Here is a 25,912-nt window from a genome sequence, read left to right as displayed (position 1 = left end):
AGGCCCTTGAACCTGGTGTGGGGGGAGGGGGTGTAGCTGGGGGAGGAGGCCGTTAGGGACCTGCGGGCAGGGTGGCGCCTCATGGAGCCCCGATGGGATGCTGCCCCTCCTTCTCCACTGCCCTCCTGCTTCCCAGGGGCCAGAAGAGGTGGGGCCGGGGCCCCAGAACCTCGGGCCCCTGCCCAGCTGGCAGTGCCACCCACGAGGCACCCCGAGCCCAGCCTCCTCCCGGCACTCACCTGGTCAGATAGGAGGGCTGAGTGTGGGCAGGGCCCAGCGCTCTGAGCTCCTCGTGGGCGCCCGTCGGCCTCTACGGAGGCTGGGACGTTTATCACCCGCTGTCCTTCACCGGCCCCCTGCTCCTCGCCTGAGGGAGAGCCATTTGGACCTGCCCAAGCTGAACAATACAATATTTCTGTTGAGCTGTGAAGTTGATTAATAATTTGGAAATGAAATCAATATGGGCTCTGCTTCTCATTCCTGGCGTGTCCCCGTGCACAGGGACGCCGCCGAGGCAGCTGGCCTGCTCAGACGAGGGCCACCGGGCAGGGTGGGGGCAGCACGGGCCCGGACTCACACTCGCCTCGAGTTCAGGGCAGAGCCCTCTTCACCTCGGAGAAGGGCGGCTCTCCAGCCTTGGCGACAGGAAGCCCCCACCTGAGGGCCTGGCAGGGGCCCTGTCCCCTCCCCCCTCAGCTCACGGGAAGGCCCCGACCGTGCCCACGCAGGCGTCTCCAGGAGCCCGAGTTTCCACTGAGGCCACTGAGGTGGGTGCTCCGGCCACACCCCCCTGGGGCTCCCCTGAGCCTGAGCTCACCTGTGACCCCGGAGGGTCGCTGCTGACCTCCCCGCACGATCCCCACTGCAGCACTCAGGCTGCCCTGCGTCCGACTTGCTCCTCCCCTGCCCGGGACCCCCCTGCAGGGCCACCGCACCCCACCCACCGGCACACAGCCGTACGGTGCTGCTCCCCAGAGCCCCCCACGCCTCAATCCACCTGCCAGCTCTCAACTGGGGGTCCTAGTCGGGCAGGGTTAGGGTTCATCTCAGGGCACAGAGGAAGCAAACAGCTGAGGGATGGGTGAACAAATGAATGAACGATGGAACGAACGAATAAATGAATGAACCAACAAGTAAGATACACCCAGTGCCATGCTGAGGCCGGGTCCTGGATGAGCACAGGGAGTGCTGGCAGGGGGGAATGGGGAGGAGGCCCAGATGCAGTGGGGCAGGTCATGGGATGGGGGAGAGAGAAGCATCCTGAGGGCCCCTCCTGCCCCAGGGTTGGTACGTTGGGGGCCAGTGCACCTGGCCCAGAGTTGCGGCCCTCAGCTGCCCCCCAAGCCATCTACCTGGCCGCGTCGTGCCCAGCAGTAAGGGCAGGGAAGCCCAGCACCCCTGCCTGTAACGTGTCCCAGGCCCTGGTGCCCTGGGACCATCCTTCCTGCGGCCCCGAGGGTCCAGCGTGGCCCCTCTCCGGGACAGTTATGTGGGGGCAGGGGCCTCCACCAGGGCTGTCACATGCCCAGTCACCGTGGGCACTGCCCCTGCCCCCTAATGATGCTGCTGAGAATGGCCCGGCCTCTCCTGCCCACTCCAGCTGCAAGGCACTAGCCCAGACCTCGTGGCTTTGATCCCTGTCTGATGACCTCGGGTGGGTCTTAGAGGCCCCAGCCACCTTGCCTAGGAAACAGGGCACAGGACAGGGCCCCGGGCCACCTGGGGCTTCCCACTCGGTGCGGGCCAGGCACACGGGCAGCACACGACGTAGGCAGTCGTTTCCTTCCTCGCCCTCGCGTCACTTGCTCAGCCTGGGCCGGGGGTCCAGCCCCTGGACCCCTGGAGACCCTCCCGCTGACAGACCCCAGTCTGATGCCTTGATATCTGCAGTTCGTCTGCCTCCTCATCTGTCCCAGAGACCAGCCCTCGGACCCAGGCCCCGGCCATGGAGGGCGGCTCTGGCCTGGCCCGAAATGCCCTTTAACCAGCTCCCAGGGTGCAGCCGACAGGGCCTCTCCTGGGCACCGCAGGCTCAAGAGAGGACAAGCAACTTTGCCAGCCGGACAGTCTCTGCCCCAGGCTGGGCCCCGAGAGACACAGCCAGACGCCCACCGGGCCGGGCTGCACCTGTCAGCTGCAGGGCCGGGCCTCCGTGGAAGCCCGGCTCCCGAGCCCCGGGGTCTCGTCCGCTCAGCGGACAACGGGCCGGCCCCGAGGTCAGCCTGAGATTCTCGGCGGGCCCCCTGCCGCCGGGCGGGCCGCAGCACAAGCACAGCGGCCGATGACCCTGTCCGAGCGCCGCATCCGCCGGCCGGCAGCGCCCCGAGAGCCAAAGTCCCTTGACCCGCGCCGGGCGGGGGGGCCGGTTTTATAGGAGCCATTGACCGGCAGCATTGATCCCCGAGAATGTATCGCACAAATCATTTTGCACTAAACTGCGGAATCGATGGAGAAATCTCCCGGAAAATTTATATTAAAAGTCTCTGTTTGCCTAAATGAGTTCCCTGTGCCCCATATTGAATATTTGGCTGATGAATTGAATGGGTTTAAATTTGAACATTGCAGACCCATTAAAGAATGAATTCTTAAATCAAACCCTGCCATTTATGATTGAAATAGGATTTCCTCTGTGATGGGCCAGCCGCTACATAAATCAGCTGTGCGTTTTACACCGAACCATAAACAAGATATAATTCTTTTAATACACAACAGGTGCCTTAAATCTTTTGATGCATCTTGTATTTACCTGAAGTTGGGATTGCTGTATTTACACCAAGTCCCGTGGGGGCCTCTGATGGTGAAGGGGACAGCGGCCGTGCCCGGGGGATCCCGCCCGAGGACCTTCCAGAGAAGCCCGTGGGGGGCCAGGTGAGGCCACGCCCAGCGTCCACCTGTGCCCACAGCCGGGGCCCCTCCGACACCCGTGAACCGGCACACGCACGTGCTCACACGTGCCACGCACAGGCCACACGTGCACACACACGCAGCCCTTGTGCGTGCACACAAGGGAACGGACACAAGCACACACAGGCTAGTGGGTTTGAGTGTGCTGCAGTGACCTGTGTGTGTGTGCACACATTTGTGCAGGCGAGTATGTGCATGAACACGCTGTGTGCACACACGGAGTAGACCCACAAGTACACGCTCACACACACACACGCCCGTACCATTCTGTACGGATGCGGGCACACGCTCGGTCGCTCCAGCACGCCCACACATGTGTGTTCACACCCTCAAACGCACACTCAGGCCCACACACACGCGGCAGATGGCAGGGCACGGGTACCTGCCCAGCTACACCAGTTCACTAACACACAGTGCACACGCACACGCCCCCGCCAGTGGCTCTCGCTCCCCAGGGACCGAGGGTCTGAGCAGTGGCAGGAGCAGGGCCAGCCCCACGTCGTGCGTGGTCCCCTTCCGGGGCCGCGGGCTCCACCCCCACCGGACCTGGGCTTCCGGGGGCTGAGAGAAGCCTCCCCATCGAGGTACCCAGCTACCCCCCTGCCCACGCGGGCAGGACGTACGCACAGGTGCCCCCCGGGTCCCCGTCCCCCCCCTCAAGCCAACGTGTCCTCTGGCAAGAGCTCGGCCGGGCACCAGGAACCTCCAAGTCATTAGAGAAGCCAGCTGGGCGCCCAGGAGAGCTTCCTGGGGGAGGCGATGCCAGCAGCAAGCCTGGAGGATGAGAGGGCTCCCTCCCTTGGCTTGGGGGCCAGAGAGGGGCTCCAGTCCAGCAGGGCACATCTCTCTTTCTCCGTCCTTGGCCTCTCCAGCCGGCCACCTCTGCAGACTCAGTGTCCCCCCCCCCCAACACCCAGGCCTCCCGCTGGTGGGGGCTCACATTCAGGCAAATGCGCTCAGTGGCCCCAGCACCCCCACCACCAGCGCACCCAGCCCAGGCTGATTCTCCACCCCAAGCCAGCTAGGCCGAGCCCGGCCCTCTCCGAGCCCCCGATGCAGGCATCCTCCCCGCGCTCCTGTTCTCACGCTTCTCACGGCACCCCACGGCCGCCCGCCCCAGCCGGCCTCCCACATCCCCTCCACGTAACCCAGAGCAAGTACTCAAAACGCCATCCAGAAAATGCATCAAAGTGGGTGACTTGAAAAGTCCAGCATCCCCCACGCCAGGCCCCAGAGCCAGCCAGCCCCAGGCTTCTCAAGCCGTTCCGACTCCCCTGCCTGCCGTAAGCCGTTCCAGAAAACACAGAGAAGTCCGCACCCTGGCTCACAAGGCGGGGATGACGCTGATGCCAAGGTAAAGCACATGCAGACAGCACGGAAGAGAGATTCAGAACCCGGACGAGAAAATGCAGATACGTGTGTATACACGTACAGGTGTGCGTGCACAGAGGTACACGTGTGCACAAGTACAGATCCACGCATTTTAAGTGAAATGCTTCTAACTGTGTCCTAAGTGACCCCGTGGCCAAGTAGGGGGCGCTTCAGAAAACACGTCCGCGTCTTCAGCTCCACCGAGAGCCTAAGGGAGAGAAACCACATGATCATCTCAAAAAATGAGAAGAGTGTACGTGCTAACTAGCCACCTCTGGTGTTTTGCTTTTTAATCTCTCAAACACGAGGAATGAAGGGTGATCGGATCATCGCATGGAGAACGACAGAGCCGTATTCATAGCTCGGACCACACGTAGGCTGAGGCCACATCAGCAAGTTTTGGAAACTGGTAAGAAAAAGTTGGAGGGGCACCTGGGTGGCTCAGTCGGTTAAGCGTCCGACTTCGGCTCAGGTCATGATCTCGTGATCCGTGAGTTCGAGCCCCGCGTCGGGCCCTGTGCTGACAGCTCAGAGCCTGGAGCCTGCTTCGGATGCTGTGTCTCCCTCTCTCTCTGACCCTCCCCTGCTCATGCTCTGTCTTTCTCTGTCTCAAAAATAAATAAAAACATTTAAAAAAAAAAAAAGAAAAAGAAAAAGTTGGAAAACAGAACAGAGTAAGTGAGCGGGGGATTTGCAGAGGGAGGCTGACCTCTCCATGAAGAGGTCGACCCCGACAGGAATCGGATTCATGCAAAATCAGACACACTCACTGCTCAGATGCCAGCGCTGGCAGAGTCCCCTGGCCAGGGACCGGGGACCCGGGGTGTGGGCGGACCTCGTGCCGGGGCCCACGTGGCCGGGCTCCCAGGTACCACGGGCAGGCTCATCCTGTGTGGGTCGGTGGCCGCAGGAGGGATGAGAGGGGGACAGAAGATGCACCCAGAACGGCACAGGAGACAGAGCCACACTGGGTCGCAGCTGGAAGGCCGCGGAAGGTAGGCAGGGTGGCCCAATGCCGCGGGTAAGCGCAGAACGTGCAGTCCGTTGGTGGCGTCCGCGGCCGCCGGGCTCCGTCAACGCGGGAACACCGGCTCCCGGGGAAACGCAGGGTCGGCTCCCTGGGAGCGTCGGGTCACGTTTTCATCCGCGGCTCAGCACGGAGCCGTGTTCGGTGCGGACTTCCGTCTGAAGACACTTTATCTAACACGTGGTCGACCCGTTCACACAGAGTCCCCACGCCGGCGTCAGCGGACCTCGCGCCCCGACGGAGCCCGCCTGACACGGGGTCTCCTCCGCGGGCACATCTCGGCCTCTGGGGGGACTTGAGCGGCACGCGGCGGGGGCGGGGAGGGGAGCCGTGTCAAGCCGTGGAGTCACCAACAGAAAGCACAAAACTGCGGGAGACGTCGCGCCAGACGGACAGCAAAAAGGACCCGTGTTTACAGCGTGAGCCCAAGCGAGGAGACGGGGCGTGGCCTCCTGCCGCCTCCGTCCGGGACGGGACATGCCTGTCCCGACACTGATTCCTCGCTGCTCTGTGCGGTCCCCGGATGACCGGGAAAGCGCCGGCAGGGTTAGTCGTGGGGTTACCAATGAGCGTCCGCGGGCAGGTGAATCTGTGTCAGTTGCACGCACGGAAACATTACCAGGCGCTGGAGCAGGAGCCGCGCGCGTAGAGGCACCGACCACATCTGCGGCCTGGGGGGAGGAGCGGGAAGGGGGTACCGGCGGAGATGCTCGGGGGACACCGGGCCGGTTGTTCTGACAGACACCAGCTGGCCTTGACTTCACCGGCCGCCTACCCTCCCCGGGGCGCCGGGCCACCCCGCGGGGCGGCAGGGACAGCCTCAGCCACACGCGTCCCGTCTAGCCACGGCCCGCGGCCAAACTTGGTCACGTGGCTGTGAGGCGGGCCACAGGCTCGCTCCGGGAGTCCTGTTATGAAAAGCAAGGAGGAGATGGTTCCCGGAGGACGACGAGCCACAGCAAATCCAAACGAAATGTGAAACGACAAACGGGCGATGTGCCAGGTGGGGCCTCACGGGCCGGCGCGGGTGTGGGAGCCCAGCCCGACAGGTGCGCGCCCAGGTCGCAGGGCGAGGGGGGCACCTGCAGGAGTTGGCTCCGTCATTCAAAGGCGGTTCGTTATCGTCCTCATTTGTTTAAGTTAATACCCAAATTTAAGGCCAGAGCATGTGAGTTTTGATGTGTAATGTTCTCGATATCATTATTTTCTGAATTGCCCTTAATGGTTGGGCTTTTGTTTCCTGTTTGAATCAATGGTGATTTAAGGAATAAAGAAAGAGATTAAATTTTTAGCTGGCTGTGAGGCTGTTTAGTTGGTTTGGCTTTCGTTATTGATTCTTAGCGTTATTATATTGTAGCCGGAGAATATAAATGGTGTCACTTCTGTTTGAGGAATTCATTGAGATTTTCTTTGTGGGCCGTCAGATACTGCTTTTCAATTAAGGTTCCTTAAATGCTGAAAATGAAGGTGTTCTGGATGCGCAGCGTGAAGCTTGGTACATATGAACACACATTAAATTAGCTCTGAGCGATTTTACTCAGATCCTACACACACACGGGTTCCCATACACCTGATCAGGCCAAGGGCACCACAAGTGTATCCCTGCGGCGGCTCCTCTGCTGTTGGAAGCACCGTTCCTTCAAATGCTTTGATGCCATATTGTTCGTCACCTAGAAGTTTATGCCTCTGATCTCTTCATTGTGGATTTTACCTCCGGTCAATAGAAATTTACCTTTTCTCCAATTTAAAGCTTCTACCTTTAATTACACTCAGCCTGCGGACCTTCTTAAATGCCCACACACCCCTCCGTCCAGCATGAGGCGTTGAACGCCTGTCCCTTGAGTGTGGGCTGGACGTGGTGGCCCGCGGAGGGTGGGACAAGTGATGGTGCAGGACGCAGGCGCTGAGCCCCCCCCACCCCCACCCCAGAGAGACCACGAGTGGAGGAACAGCCACGCGAGCCAGGCATCCTGGCTGCGGACCCCGGCCCCGGCTGGGCCCTCAGATGACGTAGCCCTAGCGGACAGCTTCCCGGCCACCCGGCGCGAGACCCCAGCCGGAGCCCCCAGTTAAGCTGTTCCCAAATTCGTGGCCCCAGACAGTGTGAGAGAATCTACGTTTACTTTCTGAGCTGCTGAGTTTGGGGCTAACTTGCCGCGTGGCAAAGGATGAGTAGCTCCCCTCTCCGTTCGGCTCCGTGTTTACCCGCTTGTTCGTACCCCGTGAGTGCAGTTTTGTCTCCGGCACGCACGTCAGGTCCCCAGCAGGAGGCAGAGGCCACCCCAGCCCCAACGGGGAGGCTGGAGCGAGGGAGCGGGCACCGGCCCAGGCTGTGTCCCGCACAGACCCGGACACAGACACCGCCGTTACGTTTTCACGGGTGTTCAACTCATCACGCCCGCTGCCCTGCCGTGTGAACTCGTCCTCGCCCGCGGTCGAGACATGTGCTTGTCGCGCTTCTGTACCTCAGGAGCCAGGTTCTTCCTGCTTCCTGTTCTCCCCACCTCTGCCTTTGGCCTAAGAGTTAGATTTTCCTTGCTTTTTTCTCATTAGCAATTTTATTTTATTTTATTTTTATGTTTATTTTGAGAGAGAGAGAGAGAGAGAAAGAGAGAGAGCAAGCTGGAGAGGGGTAGAGAGAGAGAAGGAGAGACAGAATCCCAGGCAGGCTCCACACCGTCAGCACGGACCCTGACGTGGGGCTCAAACTCACGAACTGTGGGATCGTGACCCGAGCCGAAATCAAGAGTCGGACGCTTAACCAACCGAGCCACCCAGGCGCCCCTCTCGTTAGCGATTTTAGAAGTGAACACGCATCCTGGGTTTTAAACTTATGTGTGGTCACATGTGCATTAAAAACATGACCTTGGACGCCATTTCTCCTTTTGTCAGCTATCTTTATTTTGATCCATCTTCCAGGAGGACACCTTTAAGTAATTTCTAAAGGAAGGGGACATGGTGGGCTATTCTCAGTCCTTTCATACTTGAGAGTGTATTTCAATATCTTTACACGTTACGGGAATGATTAGATCATAATCTTGTTTCAAAATCTTATCGCTTATTCACTGATGAAATTATTGTTCATGTGGAAAACCCTGGCCTGGCAGGAAGCCTGTGGGACGGCCTGGCACTCACACCTTACGTCCCTTCTCAGTGTGCACTGGACGTTGTGACTCACGTCGGATGGACAGAACCACGTGGGTGATGGGCATCACTGGGGGGATTCAGCCATGAAAGAATCCCCACCCCGCTCCCCTCTCTCTTGGGCCACTCGCCTGGGGCCGCAGCTGCCACGTCAGGGGGTGGGGGGGGTCGCCAGGGGGTGAGTTTGGAAGTGGATCCCCACCCACCCCGCTGGAGCCATCAGATGAGACCGTGGCCCCAGCCAACAGCGTGAGGACAGCCTTGAGCCAGAGACCCCCAGTGAAGCCACACATGGGCCACTGACGCTCAGAAACGGAGATCGTAAACAGCTATTGTTTTAAGCGAATAACTTCTGAGGGTGATTTGTGAAGCAGCAATAAATAACTAACATACCGAGCAACCCACAACACAACTACTAGAACTGACAAATGGCTTTAGCGACATCACAAGAAACAAGGTCAATACACAGAATTCAATTCTACTTCTAGAAGCTGGTAGTTAACAATTAGAAGATGAATTTTTAAAAATCTGTTTAAATGAGCACCAAAAATAAAACGCATGGAGAGAAGTCCAATGAAATATGAGCGAGACCTCACACAGACCCTGAGAAATCACAGAAGGCAGCTAAGCAGAGACACAAACCGTGGCCAGGGGTTGGAAAACTCAACCGCATTGGGACAGAAGCTCTCCCCCAAACTGTATGTAGATTTAACACAGTCCCAATCAAAATACTAACAGCCTTTTTTGGTAAAACTTGCTGAGTCAAATGGGATTGCAGAAAGACTAGAATGGCCTAAGATTTCTGGCAGAAAGGAAAAGGCCGGAAGGCTTCCACCACCTGATTCCAAGTCTTCCTGTGAAGCCACGGTCATCGAGGCCACGTGACGGGGGCGAGACAGGGCAACAGAGACAGGCCCCGTACGCACGCCACCAATTCACTTCTGATGGGACACCAGGGCTCCTTCACGGGGGGCCTTTTCCAAAAATGGCCCTGGGACAGCAGGTGAGTGTGTAACGTAACCCACGACAGACCCCAAATTAATCACAGATCCAAACCTAAAAGCCAAAACTATCAATCTTCTGGGAAAAAGCCACGGGAGACTGTCTCCATGAGTTTGGGGTCATTTACATGTTTATCTAAATGATCTGGAGCATGTCCCTTCACGGCACCATTCAGGCTACCAGGCCAGCGGGTGGCCTCCTGGCTTCGCCCGTGGCGACGCAGTCCTCAACTTGTCCTTCACACTCAGGCTCCCTGTGGCCATCAGAGCGCCGGTGCACGGCGGAGGGAGGCCGCAGGCCCACAGAGTCCTGCACACGTGGGGACTGGGCTGCTGGCAAGGGAGCACCTGGGCCGAGGCTGGGCCCCAGGGCAGAGACCCCGGACCTTTCGAGCCCCACCCCAGCTCCACACCCTGCATGACCAAAGAACATGCCCGCCCCCCAGTGCCCACTTCAGGGAGGCCCCTGACAGGTGACCCAGGAGAGAGGCCCTGCTGGCTGGGGATCCAGGGGCTGGGATATGTGGGGAGAGGGGTTGGGGTGTGGGGAGAGGGCAGGGGGGCGGGTGTGGGGAGAGGGGCTGGGATATGTGCAGAGAGGGTCTGGGGTGTGGGGAGAGGGTCTGGGGTGTGGGGAGAGGGCGGGGGGTGGGAAGAGGGACTGGGGTGTGGGGAGAGGGGCTGGGGTGTGCGGAGAGGGCGGGGGGTGGGAAGAGGGACTGGGGTGTGGGGAGAAGGCTGGGGTGTGGGGAGAGGGGCTGGGGTGTGCGGAGAGGGCGGGGGGTGGGAAGAGGGACTGGGGTGTGGGGAGAAGGCTGGGGTGTGGGGAGAGGGGCTGGGGTGTGGGGAGAGGGGCTGGGGTGTGGGGAGAGGGCAGGGGGCTGTGGGGAGAGGGCAGGGATGTGGGGAGAGGGCGGGGGGTGGGAAGAGGGACTGGGGTGTGGGGAGAGGGGCTGGGGTGTGGGGAGAGGGCGGGGGGTGGGAAAAGGGACTGGGGTGTGGGGAGAAGGCTGGGGTGTGGGGAGAGGGGCTGGGGTGTGGGGAAAGGGCAGGGGGCTGTGGGGAGAGGGCAGGGATGTGGGGAAAGGGCTGGGGTGTGGGGAGAGGGCAGGGGCGTGTGGGGAGAGGGCAGGGATGTGGGGAGAGGGTGGGGGGTGGGAAGAGGGACTGGGGTGTGGGGAGAGGACGGGCGCTGTTGGGGCGGTGGTGAGGCGGAGGAAAGGCTGCTTGGTGGCTTTGGGGTAGGCTGGCCAGCTGCTAGACGGTCACCAAACCTCCCTTGCCCCTGGCACGGAGCGGCCTTGCTGTCAGGTGTGGACAGGAGAACGCGCCAGAACCACCAGGCAGCCCGGAACCGGCCGGGCACAACCCACCCGCCCCCCGTGTCCCGCCGTGGGCCGACCCTGGCTTGACAATGGAAGGAACCGGGTCCCTGACCAGCAGCGGCCTCGCTGGGCTAAGCAGAGACACCCCCGGGCTGTGGGGCCCCGGGGGCTCAGGGACTCCCTGCAGCAGCTGGGAAGTGGACCTTAATGGGTCCGGTACGTAAGCGGGTTCCTGCATTCAGACACCCCGACCTGAGCTGCTGGGTCCGGGTGGGGGCACCGGAAGGGAGACCCTGGGGGTCAGCAGGGGCGGTAACTGGGGACCCTCGGCGGCAGATGGCCCGGGAGCCACGAAGCAGCCGCAAGGGCGGGGGGCTGAGCCCCTCGCCCTCCTAGAGGCCACCCCTGGGCTCCGGCCCCTTCTAAGTAAACAACTCACGAAGCTGGGGAGGGGCGCTGTCCCGCCTGCCCCCCACCCCCGGACGAGCAGCAGTGAGCGACTTTCCCGGAGTGCCGTCAGGCGGGTGGAGAGCATCCCCCTTCCCAGGGCCTCGCCCGCCCTCGCCTCCCCCCACACGGGGAGCGGGTGGAGTGAGGGAGGGGGAGAGCGCCGGGCAGGGCTGGACCCAGGGGTGGGCTGCCCGCGCCTGGCGGGGCCGAGACCCCTGGCACCACTGGAGGGCACAGTGCCTGCAGGGCCCCGACAGTGGGGGCCGGCGCCACGGCTGTCTGACCCTCCCACGGTGGTCCCGGCCTTCATGCGACACAGGGCCTGCCTCGTCTGGGACGCGCCACTTGCCGCTTCCTGGTCGTCAGCCCTGCCCGCCGCCGCCTGCCTTCGGGCTCTGTCCCAGGACCGCCTCCCCGGGCCCCCCGCAGCCATCAGCCCACCAGGCACCAGTGTCTCACCTGCTGGGACCTCCCACGGGCAGGGAGGGCGTGGAGGGCGGCCTCAGCTGGCGTGGGGAGTCCCTCTGAGCCACGCCGGCCTCACCCCGTGGTCTCCCTCAGCCACCTCGTGTTCACATTTTGTCCTGCGTCTCCACGTTTCCCGACGTTATGTTAAAAACCCGGGGACGCCTCGTAAGGCGTCGCTTCATTTTCTCTTGATAGGTGGCTCCCAGTGTTCTTGGCCGCGGCCGGGGAACGAAATGAACCCTCCTTTCACAGAGCCTCCCACAGGCCCCGCCCCGAGCTGGGTCCACTCTGAGCCTCACCCTGTTTCCACACAGGGCATTTCTCCTCGGTTTCTGCCTCGGTTGGGAACGGTGCCGGCTGATAGCCCACCAAAAACACCACCAACAAAAGTGGCTTCGGTAGGACACAGGTTCATCTCTCAAGGAGACAAGAGTTGGAGGTGGCCACACCCGGGCCGTTCTGGGCCCCACAGTCATCGGAGACACAGGCGCCTCTGTCTTCCTGCCCCACCTCCTTGCACGTGGCCTTCTGCCTCGAGTTCGCCTCCTGGTTCAAACAGCTGCCAGAGCCCCAGCCATCACACCTCTGCTCAGGAAGCAGGAAAGAAGAAATGCAAAGGGTAGGGGTGCTTTTCCACTTGTAAGGAGCTTCCCCCAAAGTTCCACCCGACACTTGCACTCACGTCGGCCAGAAGTCACATGGCCACACCCAGCTACCAGGAAGATTCGGGAATGCGGTTCTGGGAGGGTATCTGGCTTGATCCTGACAAGCAAGGACCCCAGCAGCCGCACGTCTGCTCCCCACTCAGCACAGGGCAAGGACAGGGGCTGGGATGAGCCCCACAGGGTCCCCACCACAGAGCCAGCAGCAGCCGCGCCCCGGGGGGCTTGGGCGGGCCCCCCAGCCCTCACCCCCGCTGACCCACGGCCCCACCCTCTCTGGCACCGAGACCGCAGCAGGGCCCAACGACTGGGGCAGACGTCAGGTCTTGCACAGTCTCTGTCGGGGCACCCGCGGCCGATGGCCTGTCGGCCCCACGGTTTTCAGCACCCCTGCAGCGGGCTCCGGATACAGGCCACCCTCGGGTCACACTGTCTGGCCCGTGTGACGATCGAAGCTCAGGCCTGGACACCTGGGCTGGAGACAGATGTGGTTGGACTGGCCCCTTGAGCGCCCCCCCCCCCCCCCGCCGGGCCCTCCAGGGGTGGACCCCCTACCTTTTCCCTGGGGCCTCCCCACCCCCCCCACTCCCTCCACCCCGTGCCCCCAGCCCCCCCACCCCCTCCACCCCGCCCCTCCACCCTGCCCTCTAAGCAGCCCTGCCCCTCCTCCTCGCGGGGCCCCCAGGGCCCCCCCACCGAGATCTGCCTCGGCCTCTCTCCGGCCCAGCGCAGGTCCCAGCCCTCGGGGTCGGCCGCCACACTGCAGACACCTGGGGATCAGGCCTGAGGTCAGCAGGCAGGGTCCCCGGGAGGGGGCAGGACGGAGCTGCTCCTCCCCTCCAGAGCAGCGCGTGGCGGGAAGAGGCCGGACAGCACGAGCCGAGAGGGGAGGTCCCACGTACGGGCTCGGGAGCGTCCGGAGACCCTCACGCTGTGCCCGTGCTGCCACCTCTGCCCCCCACCTTACTACAAACAGGACGCGCGGTGCTACCCCGTGGCACAGGTGGGGAAACCAAGGCACACAGCGCTCAGGTGACCTGGTGACCGTGGTCATGCAGCTGGACAGCCCCCCACAGTGGCCCTTCCCAGGAGAGGGACACTTGGCTACCGTCAGCTCCCCGGCTCAATATCAGCCGGGTCACCGGGGACCGGGGTCTCCCGAACAGCAGGCAGCTGCTCCGCGCTGGTCGGCGCTTTCCGGGGGGGGGGGGGGGGGCGGGCAAGGCTCTCGCCCCTGCCCCTGCTATGGAGGGGCTGTGGTAGGTGGACCCCCAGGGGGCGGGTTTCTAATTCCTCGTGAGGCCCAGCCATGGCCTCGGGGAACACGGGCCCCAAGGTTGACTCGCCCGGGTTTTACCGGGGACGGCTGCGCTCCGTCAGCCCCTGGACGGGCAATTTTCGGGAGTCCACTCGGCCGCCCACCTTCCCCAGCGTCGGAGGCCTGGCCGGCCCCTCCCGCGGAGGGTGGCGGCTGCACCAGTGACCTTGTGATAACCCGAGTGCCATCCGTCAGCGGCCGGCCGCCAGGCTCCGGAACACTGCGGCAGCTCATCTGAATTCAAATTACCCTGGGAGACGCGCGAGGGTGCCAGCCATAACTCAGCGTGCGGCAGGAGGAACGCGGCCCGCCCGCAGATTGGACATTACCATACATTCCTGGGGCGTCGGACAGGGCTGCTAATGAAAATATCAATCAAAAACTCGGCTGACTTAATGGTCAATTTAAATTAATTAATTGGGGAGGAGAAAAAAGTCGAGGGGGCAGCGTTGACGGGCTCCGTCTCCGGCGGGCAGCGAGAAGCCCGGTGCCTGGATGGGCACGGCCCCCGGCCCGGGGAGACAGGGCGTCCCCTCCCCAGAGACCCCAGGATGTCCGAGGGCCCAGGGCTGGCCTTCCCGCCTGGCGGTCTGTCTGACTGTCCGGCTTCGGTGTCCACCGGGAGAGCTGGCTGCCTCCGGAGAGGTCCCCCTGGTCGTGCCGAGGAGGAAAAAGCCACTTCGCCCGCAGGACTGGGGAGGGGCTGGCGGAGTGACCCGGGTGGACCGGCTCCAGTTCAAGTCCCCTCCAGGAGGCCTCCCCGCCCCACTGGGCCTCGCCCCTTGTCCCTGAAAGGGGACGGCGGTCCCCACCACCAGGGCACCGCGGGCTGGGGGCAGGAGGGCCGCAGCGGGACTCGCGCAGTGACTTCTGAGGCTGGATGCCCCCGAGATCCCTTGGGAGGGTCAGTAAATTGTCTTCGACCTGCAAAGAGAGAGGGCAGGTCCCCAGAGCTCACCTCAGTATGACAACGGTGGCTGGAGCCCAAGGTATTCCGTGTCCCTTTCGGCCACGTGGCACTGGGGGGAAAGCTCCATAAGCCCCAGGAGATGGGAGAGCAGGGTGCCAGTGGGCCCGGGCATCCCACTCCTCAAGGGGGAAACGGAGCTCACGAGGCACGACCATCCACCCTGAGCCCCAGATGTGGCGACCGAGGGGTTGCTGGGCCAGCTGCCAGGGAGCGGGGTGGAGGGGGAACCAGATCCCGGCAAAACCCACCAGCAGATTCCCACCCCGGACCCACTAGGAGACGTTCTAGGCCCTCGGAAGCATAACACAATCCTACCGGTGAACAAAGGGGAGAGAGGACGGCAGGCAGGCTGGCCCGGCCCCGCTGCAGGGCACAGGCCAGGCTGCTGGGTCTTTCCAAGAAAGCCGGCCTAGAATTCTGTCCAGCGACACTGCCCTTGGAGTCAGGTGGGGCAGAAACACCCCTCCCCACTCGTTCTCTCACAGCCTTTTCCGAAGGCATCGCTCAAGGACATCACCCGCGGCGTGAGAGGCGGCACAGACCCGGGCCTGGCCCGTGTGGTCAGTGCTGGCGGAGCCTGGGTAGAGGGGCCCCAGGTGGAGGGCCGAGCCCAGGTGGCCAGGGGCAATCGAGGGGTCCGAGCCCCCTGCCCTGCCCCCAGTGTAGGCTCCTACAGCCGCTTCCTCTGCAGGAGTCTGCACGGTTGTCTGGGAGGCTGGCCAGGGTGTCCCCACCCCCTGACTCAGGCCAGAGACCTGGCCTGACCAACAGGACGTGGGGGGATGTGATGTGCTGCGTGGTGGGCCTGCCCCCTGCCCTGGCCCGGGAGGAGCTGTGCCTGGCCTGCCCTTCATGGGACATTAGCGACACCCTTGCCATCAGCCCGCATTGGGACTGGCGTTCACGAAGCAGCATCACGACAGAAACTCCTGGGCTCACGGGCCCAACAGGAAAGCCCTCCCTGCCACAGGATCCGGGGGGGGGGTCCCCAGGGAGGGTCTGTCAAGGACTTGGAGCAACTTAGACAGAAACCCGAGGACGACGTCCTGGGCACAGGGGTCGTTCATCCAACAAAGGCTAAAGGAGTCCCGAGGCAGGGATGGGGACTCTGTGCCCCTGTCTGGGGAGGAGGGGCCGGCCCCTCCCCCAGGCCCCCAGGTGGGCAGGCTGCCCCAGCACAGGGCTGCGGGTGGGACACCTGGGGCTTGGCATGGAGTGGCCCCCAGAGAGCAGGGCGAGGCCCCGGGCTGAGATAACAGGTAACAGACAACGGGGTTGGGGCAGCTCCTGCCCATCCCCCGCCCCCCACCTGTCCACCTCCAAGGACTGCAGCCATAGTCAGGAGTGGGCAGCTCCCATTTGGGGTCTCTTGGGCTTTGGGAGGCTGTGGGGAGGGCAGGAGGGTCCCGGACCCCTGACCCCCAGCAGTAGCAAGTCTCAGAGAGGTAACCGGAGGGTAGGACAGGTGGGGTGGGGTTAGGGGGAGGCACTAGGGTGGGGGCGAGCTGGGTGGGCTTGGGATTTGGGATGGGTGGGGGTTGTGGCCGGGTTCAGGCTCAGGTGGGATTTGGGGTCAACCCTGGGGCTGCTGCGGTGGTGGGGTCAGGGTCCCAGGTGGGCTCTAGGCGGTCCCTCCTCCCCCGACACGGCCCGCTGCTTCTGCCGGGCCCAGTGCCTGAGGGAGATCCCGCGGGGGTCCAGAGAGGGTCAGGGAAGGCACCCGGAGGCCTTCGTGTCTGGTGCCGGGCCAGGAGGGTGCGGGGGGCCACATCTGCCCGTGAACCATTAGGCCCCAATCTAGGCGCTGCCTCTGGCCCCTGCCGGGTCTGCAGAGGCTGTGGCCCCCTCGCCCGGTGCCCACCCCAGCCTGGCCCGAGTCCCCCCCGACGGCTTCCGTGGGAACCAGCCAGTTTCCCACAGGCCGAGCACGGGGGACGCGGGACCCTTCCTGGTCCAGCAGGGAGGGGACTCGACCCCCGCCCTCCGCCCCACAGGGCGCGTCTGGTCCGGCCGGGCCTGACCCTGCCAAAGCCACAGGCAGCCGATCAGCTGGTGGCTCGGTCCCTGACCGGTGACACCCTCGAGTGACAGCTGGGATCTGCCATGGACTGCCTCTGGATGGCACACTTCCCAGGACCCTTCTGCGTCACGGTCACTTCTCCGATAGTCTCAGGATCAGTGGCACCAGGGGCCCCAGACTGAGGGAGTCCGAGGGTGCCCAGCCCGCCGCCTTCTGAGCCCACCCCCGACAGGGCCTGGGTCTGACCCTGCTTGTACTCCCCAACCTGTGACAAGAGCCGGTGGCCACAGCAGGCCACGTGGCCAAGAGCTGCAGCCAAGGCCAGTGTACAATGGGGGAGGGAGCCCAGGCGGAGGCCCTCACTAGCACCCTCCCTCTGGGGCTCCCCTCCAGGGGCCCCAAGCCCCTCACGCCTCCCCTGTGGTCCCAGCAGCAGCCCTTCTCCGGCTCTCTGTTCAGTGGGGTGGCCCCTCCCCCCAGGGTCATGCAGCAAGTCAGTGGGGGCCTGGGGCTTAAAACTCCATTTCCTCAGAACCCACATGGCTCCCCCAAAACCACGGAGTGACCCCTGGAAGATTCCAGCTCTGCTGTGAGCTCTGTGGCCTCAGGAAAGTCACCGCAACTCCCTGGGCTCAAGATCCCCTCCATAAGTTACACATGGCCACCGGGACCTCGTATAAAGTCAGCTGGGCCACACCCACAGCCACCGGGGCCACGCCTACAGACACCTGGGACCACACCCGCAGCCATCTTGGGCCACAGCCCACCTGAGCTCACACCTACAGCCGCCTGGGGCCACACCCACACTCGCCTAGGACCACACAGAGTCACAGGGGGCCGCACAGCTGCAGCTCACCCTGCCCCACCCCACCCAGGGCTGGCACACTCAACGACACCCTTGGACGGCTGCGCTTCGCGAGGGTGGGGCCGTCTCTTCCCCATCCACGTCCCCCAGGAGGCCAAACACTCTCTTCTGGGGACAGCAGCACAATCCCGCCCTCAGACCAGCCCCGGCCTGGCAGTAGGAGCCACCGGGGCCGGAGGGACTGACGAGGGCCCCAGAGGGTCTGCAGCCCCAGCCCCCGGGCTCCAGGCCCCCCACAGCCCTGCCCACCCCGGCAGGCTGCCGAAGGAGCCACTGCCAGGGGCGATCTTTGCCGCCACCCCGCGGCCGCCAGGGGCGGTGCGGCTGGGGCTGCAGGGCCCTGCAGGACCACCCACCCAGCCGCAGGGTGGGAGAGAGCAGGGCCTCCAGGGACCAGCCGGGGGAAGCAGAGCCCACCCCGGGCTACAGCCCATGCCGGAGGGCGACCGGGGGCCGAGGGGGGGATCTCAGGCCAGTTCTGGGCAGAGCAGGACACCACCCTCCCCGGGGGGGCGCAGCGGTCACGGCCTCGGCCCGTGGCCATCCTGGCTCCCCCAGTCCCGGGGAAGAGAAGGCGAGCCGTCCGCTGCCCTCGGGGTCCCCCTCTGGCTCCTACAGGTGTGTGTGGCTACCCTTGGAGCGCAGGACTCCCCATCGCTGGAGTGTCACCCGTGCTCAGACGTGACGGGCGGTGCCTCTGGGCTGGCAGACGGCAGCAGGCCGTCGGAGCTGGGGGCCCCCACGCCGCCAGACAGCGCCAGCCCGTGCCTGCCCACTGCATCCCCAGGCCGAGGAGGGCAAGGGGGCGTCCCCATCGTGACCCCGGCCGCTCAGGCCTCACCCACACCCCGGCCTGAGGGCCCAGGACGTCCACAGGCGCTGGGCGAGCATTTCTGGGGTGGGGGCTACTCACTGCAGAGCCCCCCCCCCCCGTGAGGGGGCCTCACGCGGTCACAGCCTGAGATGCTGGCAAGCCCCTCCCACGCTGGGCTTCGGCGGGTCGCGGGGACAGAGGAGCACGAGGTGGCGGCTGGAGCCCAGCAGGCGAGGCGAGGCCCGGCCTCTCGCTCCCTGAGCCCCAAGTGGACGCAGCCCGACATTCCCAGCCTGACGCCCCCAGGCCCACACGCTCCACACCCGAGCAGCCCCTCTGTCGGTCGCTTCCTGTGGGGAGCACAGGCCAATCCACAGAAACAGGGCGGCCTGGTAACCGCCGGGCTGGGGGGTGGGGAGGGAGGAGTGGGGGGGGACACGGACAAGGGCAGGGACTTTCCTTTGGGCCCCGGGACCCAGCGTCTCGAACCGGAGGGAGCTGGTGGCTGCGGCACAGCCATGTGAGTGCACTAAACGCTATGCCACGTGAATTTCACGTCAGAAACAGATTAAGACACAGGGTGATGGGTTCGGAGGTACAATAATATATAAAATTAACACCCAAATGAACAAATGTCGCACGTACTAACAGTAAAAAGGATGTTTCCAGTAAATGACTAGAACACTACAAAATAACAGTAACACAACGGACAGAGACCAGCGCGGTCGCCCCGGGCCTGCAGCCCACCGGGGTCCCCATCGCCCCCACAACACAGGCGCAGGTCCGACCCGGGGCCTCGGGCTCAGCCCAGGTGCCACGATGAGCTCTCACCCCCGCGGGTCTGGGGACGGTGTCATGCGTGTCACTTGGCGGCGTGGCTTCCTGTCCCCCAAGCGCATCCCAGACAGACAGACAGCCCTGGGGGAGCACGCGGCACATCGCGGCCAGCGAGGAAGCTCCTCCGGACTAAAGGAGCCCTCACCGCAGAAAGGGAGGGCTCTGTACCCGCAGCCTTTCAGGTGGCCGCTGAGATGTCCCACGACCCCCACCTCCCGGGGCTCCCGCCAGGCATGGCCGCGCACCGGGGCGCACGTCCGGTGAACAGCGTGGCCGGGCGCGGACGTCGCCGCCAGGACCAGGCCCCACGGACCGCGGCCTCCGCGGTGGGGGCACCATCCCCCACTTGCCGGCTGGCTCGCCCCTCCTGTGGAGAGGCCCACGTGGCAGGAACCGAGGACGACCCTGGAAGAAGCATTTGCCCAGAAAGGGCCACCCAAGAGGAAAGTGCATGGGGACACCAGATGGTCAGCAGCTGGGCACCCCAGGAGTAACAGCGTCTCTCTCGTGGGGTCGAGAACAAAACTGTCCAGAACACAACAGCAGGACGGCGCAAGCAAGCGGGGAGCGGATGGGGTTCAAGGGATCTGAGGTTCTGGTTCTGTCCAAGGGGGAGAGTGTAGACGGAGTCTTTGGTTCTGTCCAAGGGGGAGGGTGTAGACGGAGTCTTTGGTTCTGTCCAAGGGGAAGGGTGTAGACGGAGTCTTTGGTTCTGTCCAAGGGGGAGGGTGTAGACCGAGGCTCTGGTCCTGTCCAGGGGGAGAGTGTAGACGGAGTCTTTGGTTCTGTCCAAGGGGGAGGGTGTAGACCGAGGCTCTGGTCCTGTCCAGGGGGAGGGTGTAGACCGGACAAGCTTCAGCTTTATCACGGAAGGGTGCTTGTTACAGTCTGGGGTGTCCACTTATGGGTCAGAAATAGAATTCAGAGCATCACAAATAAGGGACAAAAGGCACAGTTTTGGGTGACAGAAATGATAAACAAAAACACACAAAAGATTCCAGGTAAAAGCTGGAGGTTGGGTTAAGAAAACTGCTTTAGTCTTCCAAAGACCTGACATGGAAGGCTCCAGAGAGACTCGGCGTAAAAGGATGTAAAATATACACCCGCTGGCTTCCACTTCTGCTTAGCCCTGGGTCCCACAGCAACAACAAGAGGCATCACGCTTCACGTCCTGCTTTGTCACAGGGCCAGTGAGGGAAGCCATTCCGGTGGGCAGAGCCTCGGAGCAGCCCCAGACCAGGGTGGGCACCTCGTTGGCTCTGTGGGTCTGCAGAAAACACGTCCATGGACAGGGACTAGGGCCACGGCAGGAGCCACCAAGTGGTGTAACGTACGTGAAGCCAGAGTCCCAGACGGAAGCAGACAGGGCGCTACGGAAAACCACCCTGAGCTATGACGAGAAAGATCTGTGCTGGCAGCTCAGAGCCTGGAGCCTGCTTCGGAGTCTGTCTCTCCCTGTCTCTCTGCCCCTCCCCCACTTGTTCTCTCTCTCTCCCTCTCTCTCAAGAGTAAACAAACATTAAAAAACATTAAAAAATTTTTGGAAAAGCCTCCAGGAAACACGAAACAAAACAAGACACGTGACATACAGGGAAAACAACAAAATCACTTCGGACTTCTCGTCAGCAGCTATACAAGCCAGAAGGCAATGGAATTGTTTCTTTAAACCTTAGGAAGGAAGAGACAGACTGGAATTCTGTATCCGGCAAAACCATCCTGCAAAAATTCAGGCAAGAGGAATGTATTTTCAGATCAATGGAAGCTGAGACACCATACTTGACTAAGGCAGATGTTAAAGAAAAACGTTCAGGCTGCAGACAAATGACACCCAATGGAACCTCGGATCCACCGGAAGGGAAAAAAGCATGCAAACTGGCCAACACGGTGACTGGAAGAAAGACCGCGTCTATACCAAAGCAAATGGGGTAAACACAGACCACCGGAGACAAACGGGGCCAGTTTGCAATTACAAAAGTTCAAAGCAACAGAAATATATAACGATCCCAAACATGAGTGCAACTAGAAACCAGAGGAGAAAACAGACAAATCAGCACCAGAGTCTAAGTTCTTGGTGCACCAGGTCGACCAAAAACTCAGTAAGGATGGAGAAAATCTGTACAATAAATGTGGACCTTACAGACATACGCAGAAGGCTGCAGACGTTTTTGGAATGTATTTCCCTTTCAAGAACAGGTAGGATATCTATACAAATTGGCGATGTGAGGCCACAAAGTCTCAATAAATTTCCTATTCTAATGCAGGTAAGTCAGGTTTCAACAGCAAAAAACTCCACAGACCCGACGTCACACCCCGGGGGAAGACGGCCCTCAGAAAAGCGGGTCCACGGGCCTTGGCGAGGGTGTGGGGAAACTGAGAGCCCGCGCTCTGTCGGTGGGGACGTAAACTGGTGCCGCCGCTGCAGAAACAATGTGGCGGGTCCCCCAAAAATCAAACAGAGAGTCCCCTGTGATCCAGCAAGCCCGCGACCGCCTCCCCCTGCCATCCAGCAAGCCCGCGCCCGCCTCCCCCTGCGACCCAGTAAGCCCATGCCTGCCTCCCCCTGCGACCCAGTAAGCCCACGCCCGCCTCCCCCTGCCATCCAGTAAGCCCACACCTGCCTCCCCCTGCCATACAGCAAGCCCACTCCTGCCTCCCCCTGCCATCCAGTAAGCCCACGTCTGGCCCGGGTGTGCACCCAGAAGAACTGAGAGCAGGGTCTCCAAGAGGTGTGTGCACCCCACGTTCACAGCAGCACCGTTCACATCAGCTAAGACGAGCAAGAACCCAGAGCCCGTCGACAGACGCGCGGGTGAGAAAACGTGGTCCATCTACACGGCGGAATGTTCCTCGGCCTCGAACGGGAAGGACGTCCTGCCACCTGCCACCACACGGATGGACCTGGAGGACATTGTGCTCCGTGAAATAGGCCGGTCGCGAGGGGACAAGCACCGGATGATTCCACTCACAGGAGGCCCGTGGGGGACGCAGATCATAGAGACAGACGGTGGATGGTGGGGGTCAGAGGCTGGGGGCAGGGGAGATGGGGAGCTAGTGTTTCATGGAGCAGAGTGTCCCCTGGGAAGATGAGAGAGTTCTGGAGGTGGTGGCTGGGGATGTTCACCACTGCGAATGTGCCCAATGCCACGGAGCTGCCCACGTGAAAGCGGTTACAGTGATATATTTTATGTTATGCGTCTTTTACCACAATAAAAAAAAAAACGGAGATAGGGTCTTTAAAGCAGTTATTAGGGTAAAATGACGTCACTGTTGCAGGCCCTAATCCAGTCCGACTGGTGTCCTTAGAAGAAAAGATTAGGACACAGCCATACAGAGGGACGACGACATAGGGATACTGGGAGAGGATGGCCATCTACACAGCACGGAGAGGGGCACCAGAGGGAACTAACCCTGGATCTCAGACCCCAGCCTCCAGGACTGAGAGAATAAATGTGCTGTTTGAGCCCCTCGGGCTGTGGTAGTTGCTACAGCTGCCCTAGAAAACTCATGTGCAGATTAAAAAAGAAATGTCATATAATCATCTCAATAGATGAATAAAAATAGTAAAATCAGGGGCGCCTGGTGGCTAGTCGGTTAAGTGTCCGACTTCGGCTCAGGTCACGATCTCACCGTCCGTGAGTTCGAGCCCCACATCGGGCTCTGTGCTGACAGTTCAGGGCCTGGAGCTACTTCGGGTTCTGCGTCTCCCTCTCTCTCTGCCTCCCCCACCTCCGCTCGTGCTCTGGCTCTTCTCACTCTCTCTCTCAAAAATTAATGAACATTTAAAAACAAATAAATAACGTCAAAACTTAAAAAATAAATACATAAAATTAACATCTATTCATAAGTTTTTCTAATTAGCAGACTAGGAATTAAATTGGACTTTCTGTTTGAGAACTGTCCAGGCCCCCCCACCCCCACCCCACCCCGGCACTCAGATCATCTGTCCAGGCTGCCCTCCGAGGTCGGGGAGGCAGGGGGCAGAATGATCTGAGCCACAGGACAGGCCTGGGCCAGAGACAGCCGTCCCCCTCAACACCGATACTCTGGAGTTGCCCTGCGGCCTCTCCCCAGTCACCCACCGAGGGAGCCCTGAGACGTCTCTGTGCCCTGTGAACAGCAGACCTGGCCGTCGGGCTCTAAACGAGGGGTGTGAGATCGGGAGTATTTGTTGTGAGCGAGGAGGCGGGCCTGTCGGAGCACCGGATGGCGCAGCCCTCACCCGGAGACCCCGGTTCGGGGATGACACTGGAGTGAGGACAAGGGCCTTGAGGCCTCTCACGAACATCCTTGACTGGGTGACACTCGCCTGGTCAGAGACCACAGAACATGCTACGTGCATGTACATGCACACGCACGCGGACACACGGACCCACGGACCCACGGACCCACGTGTGCTCGCGTGTACACATACCTCACCGCATTCCAAAGAGAAAAACGCTTGGGGGCCTCATTATGTAAACCAATGCAACGAACCTAAGAATTAATAAAAGGATCTAAAAAAGAAGCCAGATGATTTGGAAATTTGAAGACGCCTGCCTAAATAACTCCCGGGTCAGGGAGTTAATAAAAGTCACCGGGACAGGCGATTTACAGCCGTGCCGAAAGCGGAGCCGCACGTCCGCCGAGCTGGCTCGGGGAGGGGCCGGCGGGGAATTCACAACCTTAAATGCTTTTATTACTGAGCAAGAGAGACTGAAAATAAATGGACTAAACATTCGACACGAGGAGGGAAAACAGAACAATAAAGTAAATCCACAAGCAGGAGGGGTAAAGATAAAGGCGAATTAATGAATTGGAAACAAGAAAAATGGAAGGGCTCACCAGTAAATCCAGGAGCCAGTCCTCAAATAAATACATTAAATAAACCAACCTCTGACCAGTGCAATCAACGGAGAGTGGGACCCGCACCGTGAGGGCCGCGCACAGGGAGATGGGGCAGCCAAGACGCAAAGTGACAAGCGTACGTCTGATGTTCTCGATGAAATGCACGGTTTTCTAAGACAATAGAAGTTAGCGAAATTAACTCAAAGAGGCCTAAAGAAGTTCTATCCGTAACGGCGGGAAAATAGAAAAGGCGCTGGGCGGCGGGTGACAGCAGGGCAGAAGTCAGGAGGGGTGGAGCTGCGGGGACACAGGGCTGGTGACCCTAGAGGGCAGGGATGAGGGCTGGAGGAGCCAGACCCTGCTTGCCCAGGACCTTGACCTGGGGGTGCCGCGGGAGGGCCCTGAGTCTTCGTACAAACAGGACCCCCTGTGTCCTGGGGGGTGGCTTCGGGGCTTACTGCCCAGGCGGGCCCAGCTGAGGCTCCCGCTTACCCTCCGGGCTCGGTCCCTGGCCACCCAGTCCCCTCCACGCCATCTGGAAGGCCAGCCCCAGGGGGCCTCTGCGCCACCTTGGCCACGGCGGTCAGCGGACGGCCTTCAGCAGCCTCGCTGTCCGCGTCCGGATCTCAGGTCAGGGTGACACGTGCCTAGTTTGCAGGACTTGCCTTAAACGTCAGCTGGCGCTGGTGTTTTCTTTACAGGAAGACGTGAAGTCACCGTTTCATTTTATATCGCGGTTTCCAGGATGAGCCCTGGCTTCCCCTGTCCTATGGCCTCCGCCGCTCCTCGGGTCTGGCCCCCTCCCCATCCCCTCCCCTCCCCGCCTCCCCCCCCAACCCTTCTCCGCGCAGCTCCCAGACTCATCAGGTGGGTCAGAGGGTCTTTTGCTTGGGTCTGTTGACCGGCTCACGCATGCCTGCTCTTATTATCTCCTTCCTTCTTTCCCCTTTGGGTTCATTCTTCCATTGCCCAAATCCAGGGGTCAGCAAACAAGTGTGAGGACGAAATCAGAGGAGGAAGAGGAAAGGACAGACACCACCTGCGGTCCTCAAAATCCGAAATATTTACAATCTGGCCCTTTCCAGGACGTTTGCTGACCTCTGCCTCACGGTTAAACTGGAAGCTTGGCTGATTTTCCACGTTTATTTTTTCTGCCATAATCACGGAGGTTACGAATGCCCTTCTTTTTATAACTTGAGATATATTCGACAGGTTTCAGTATGTGCCATTTTCATGAGCACGCATCAAAGTATTTTGTAACTTGAACTATGGCTTTTCCCTTGGCCTGTGAGTTACATAGAGTGCATTTTTAATTTCCTAAACGCATGAGGTTTTGTTGGCTCTCTCGTTGTTATTGAGGTGTGGCAAGAAAACATGGTCTGTGTGCCGCCAAGTCCTTGAAATATATTGACATTCTCTTCGGGCCTATTAGTGGTCGATTTCCTGCAGCTTCCGTGTGTGCCTGGAATCGATGCAATCCCCCTTGTTAGAGGTACATCCCACAGACGTCCACTGACAGCCAGAGCTCACTGACCAGGGTGATCACATCTTGTGTCTGGTTTCCTTCTGGGTCTACTTAACCAGAGAGAGGGGCATCAACTCACAGCAGAATGTCGGATTTGTGAGTTTCTGCTTGTAATTGTGTGAGCTTTGGCTGTAGCGTGTAACTTCTGGAAATAGCTACACGTGTAGGTGTCCCTCGCGCTCATTGCAAATTTTAGTCTATTTCCATTCAGAGCTTACGAGGACCCCGTCCCACCTGCCCCTCGCTCTGTGCGCTCAAGCCCCTGGCCTCCCGGCTGCCCTCGAGCACCCAGGAGTGCTCTGGCCTGGGGGCTTCTGCAGGGCCGAACATACACCCCAGGCACCCTCCCCTCCCCTCCCCACTCCGCTCCCTGACCTGCGCCCACAC

The 25,912-nt window shown here is 61.2% G+C and overlaps 1 protein-coding gene across 1 annotated transcript in view; it reads right to left on the bottom strand.

Moving 5' to 3' along the window:
- Positions 1–316: 316 nt before the first annotated feature.
- SLBP (stem-loop histone mRNA binding protein) overlaps positions 317–25,912 on the bottom strand; it is a 76,353-nt gene continuing 50,757 nt past the window's right edge. The window contains exon 8 of the mRNA XM_086705646.1: positions 317–397. Within this exon, the coding sequence (XP_086561772.1) occupies positions 332–397 (66 nt within the window). The 3' untranslated portion in view covers positions 317–331. The remainder of the gene's footprint in view (positions 398–25,912) is intronic.

Source organism: Puma concolor, chromosome B1, assembly GCF_028749965.1.
Source record: "Puma concolor isolate L17-30 chromosome B1, mPumCon1.1.hap2, whole genome shotgun sequence".
NCBI lineage: Eukaryota > Metazoa > Chordata > Mammalia > Carnivora > Felidae > Puma > Puma concolor.
Note: the sequence above shows the minus strand (reverse complement) of the source record. Positions and strands in the feature narration are given on the sequence as shown.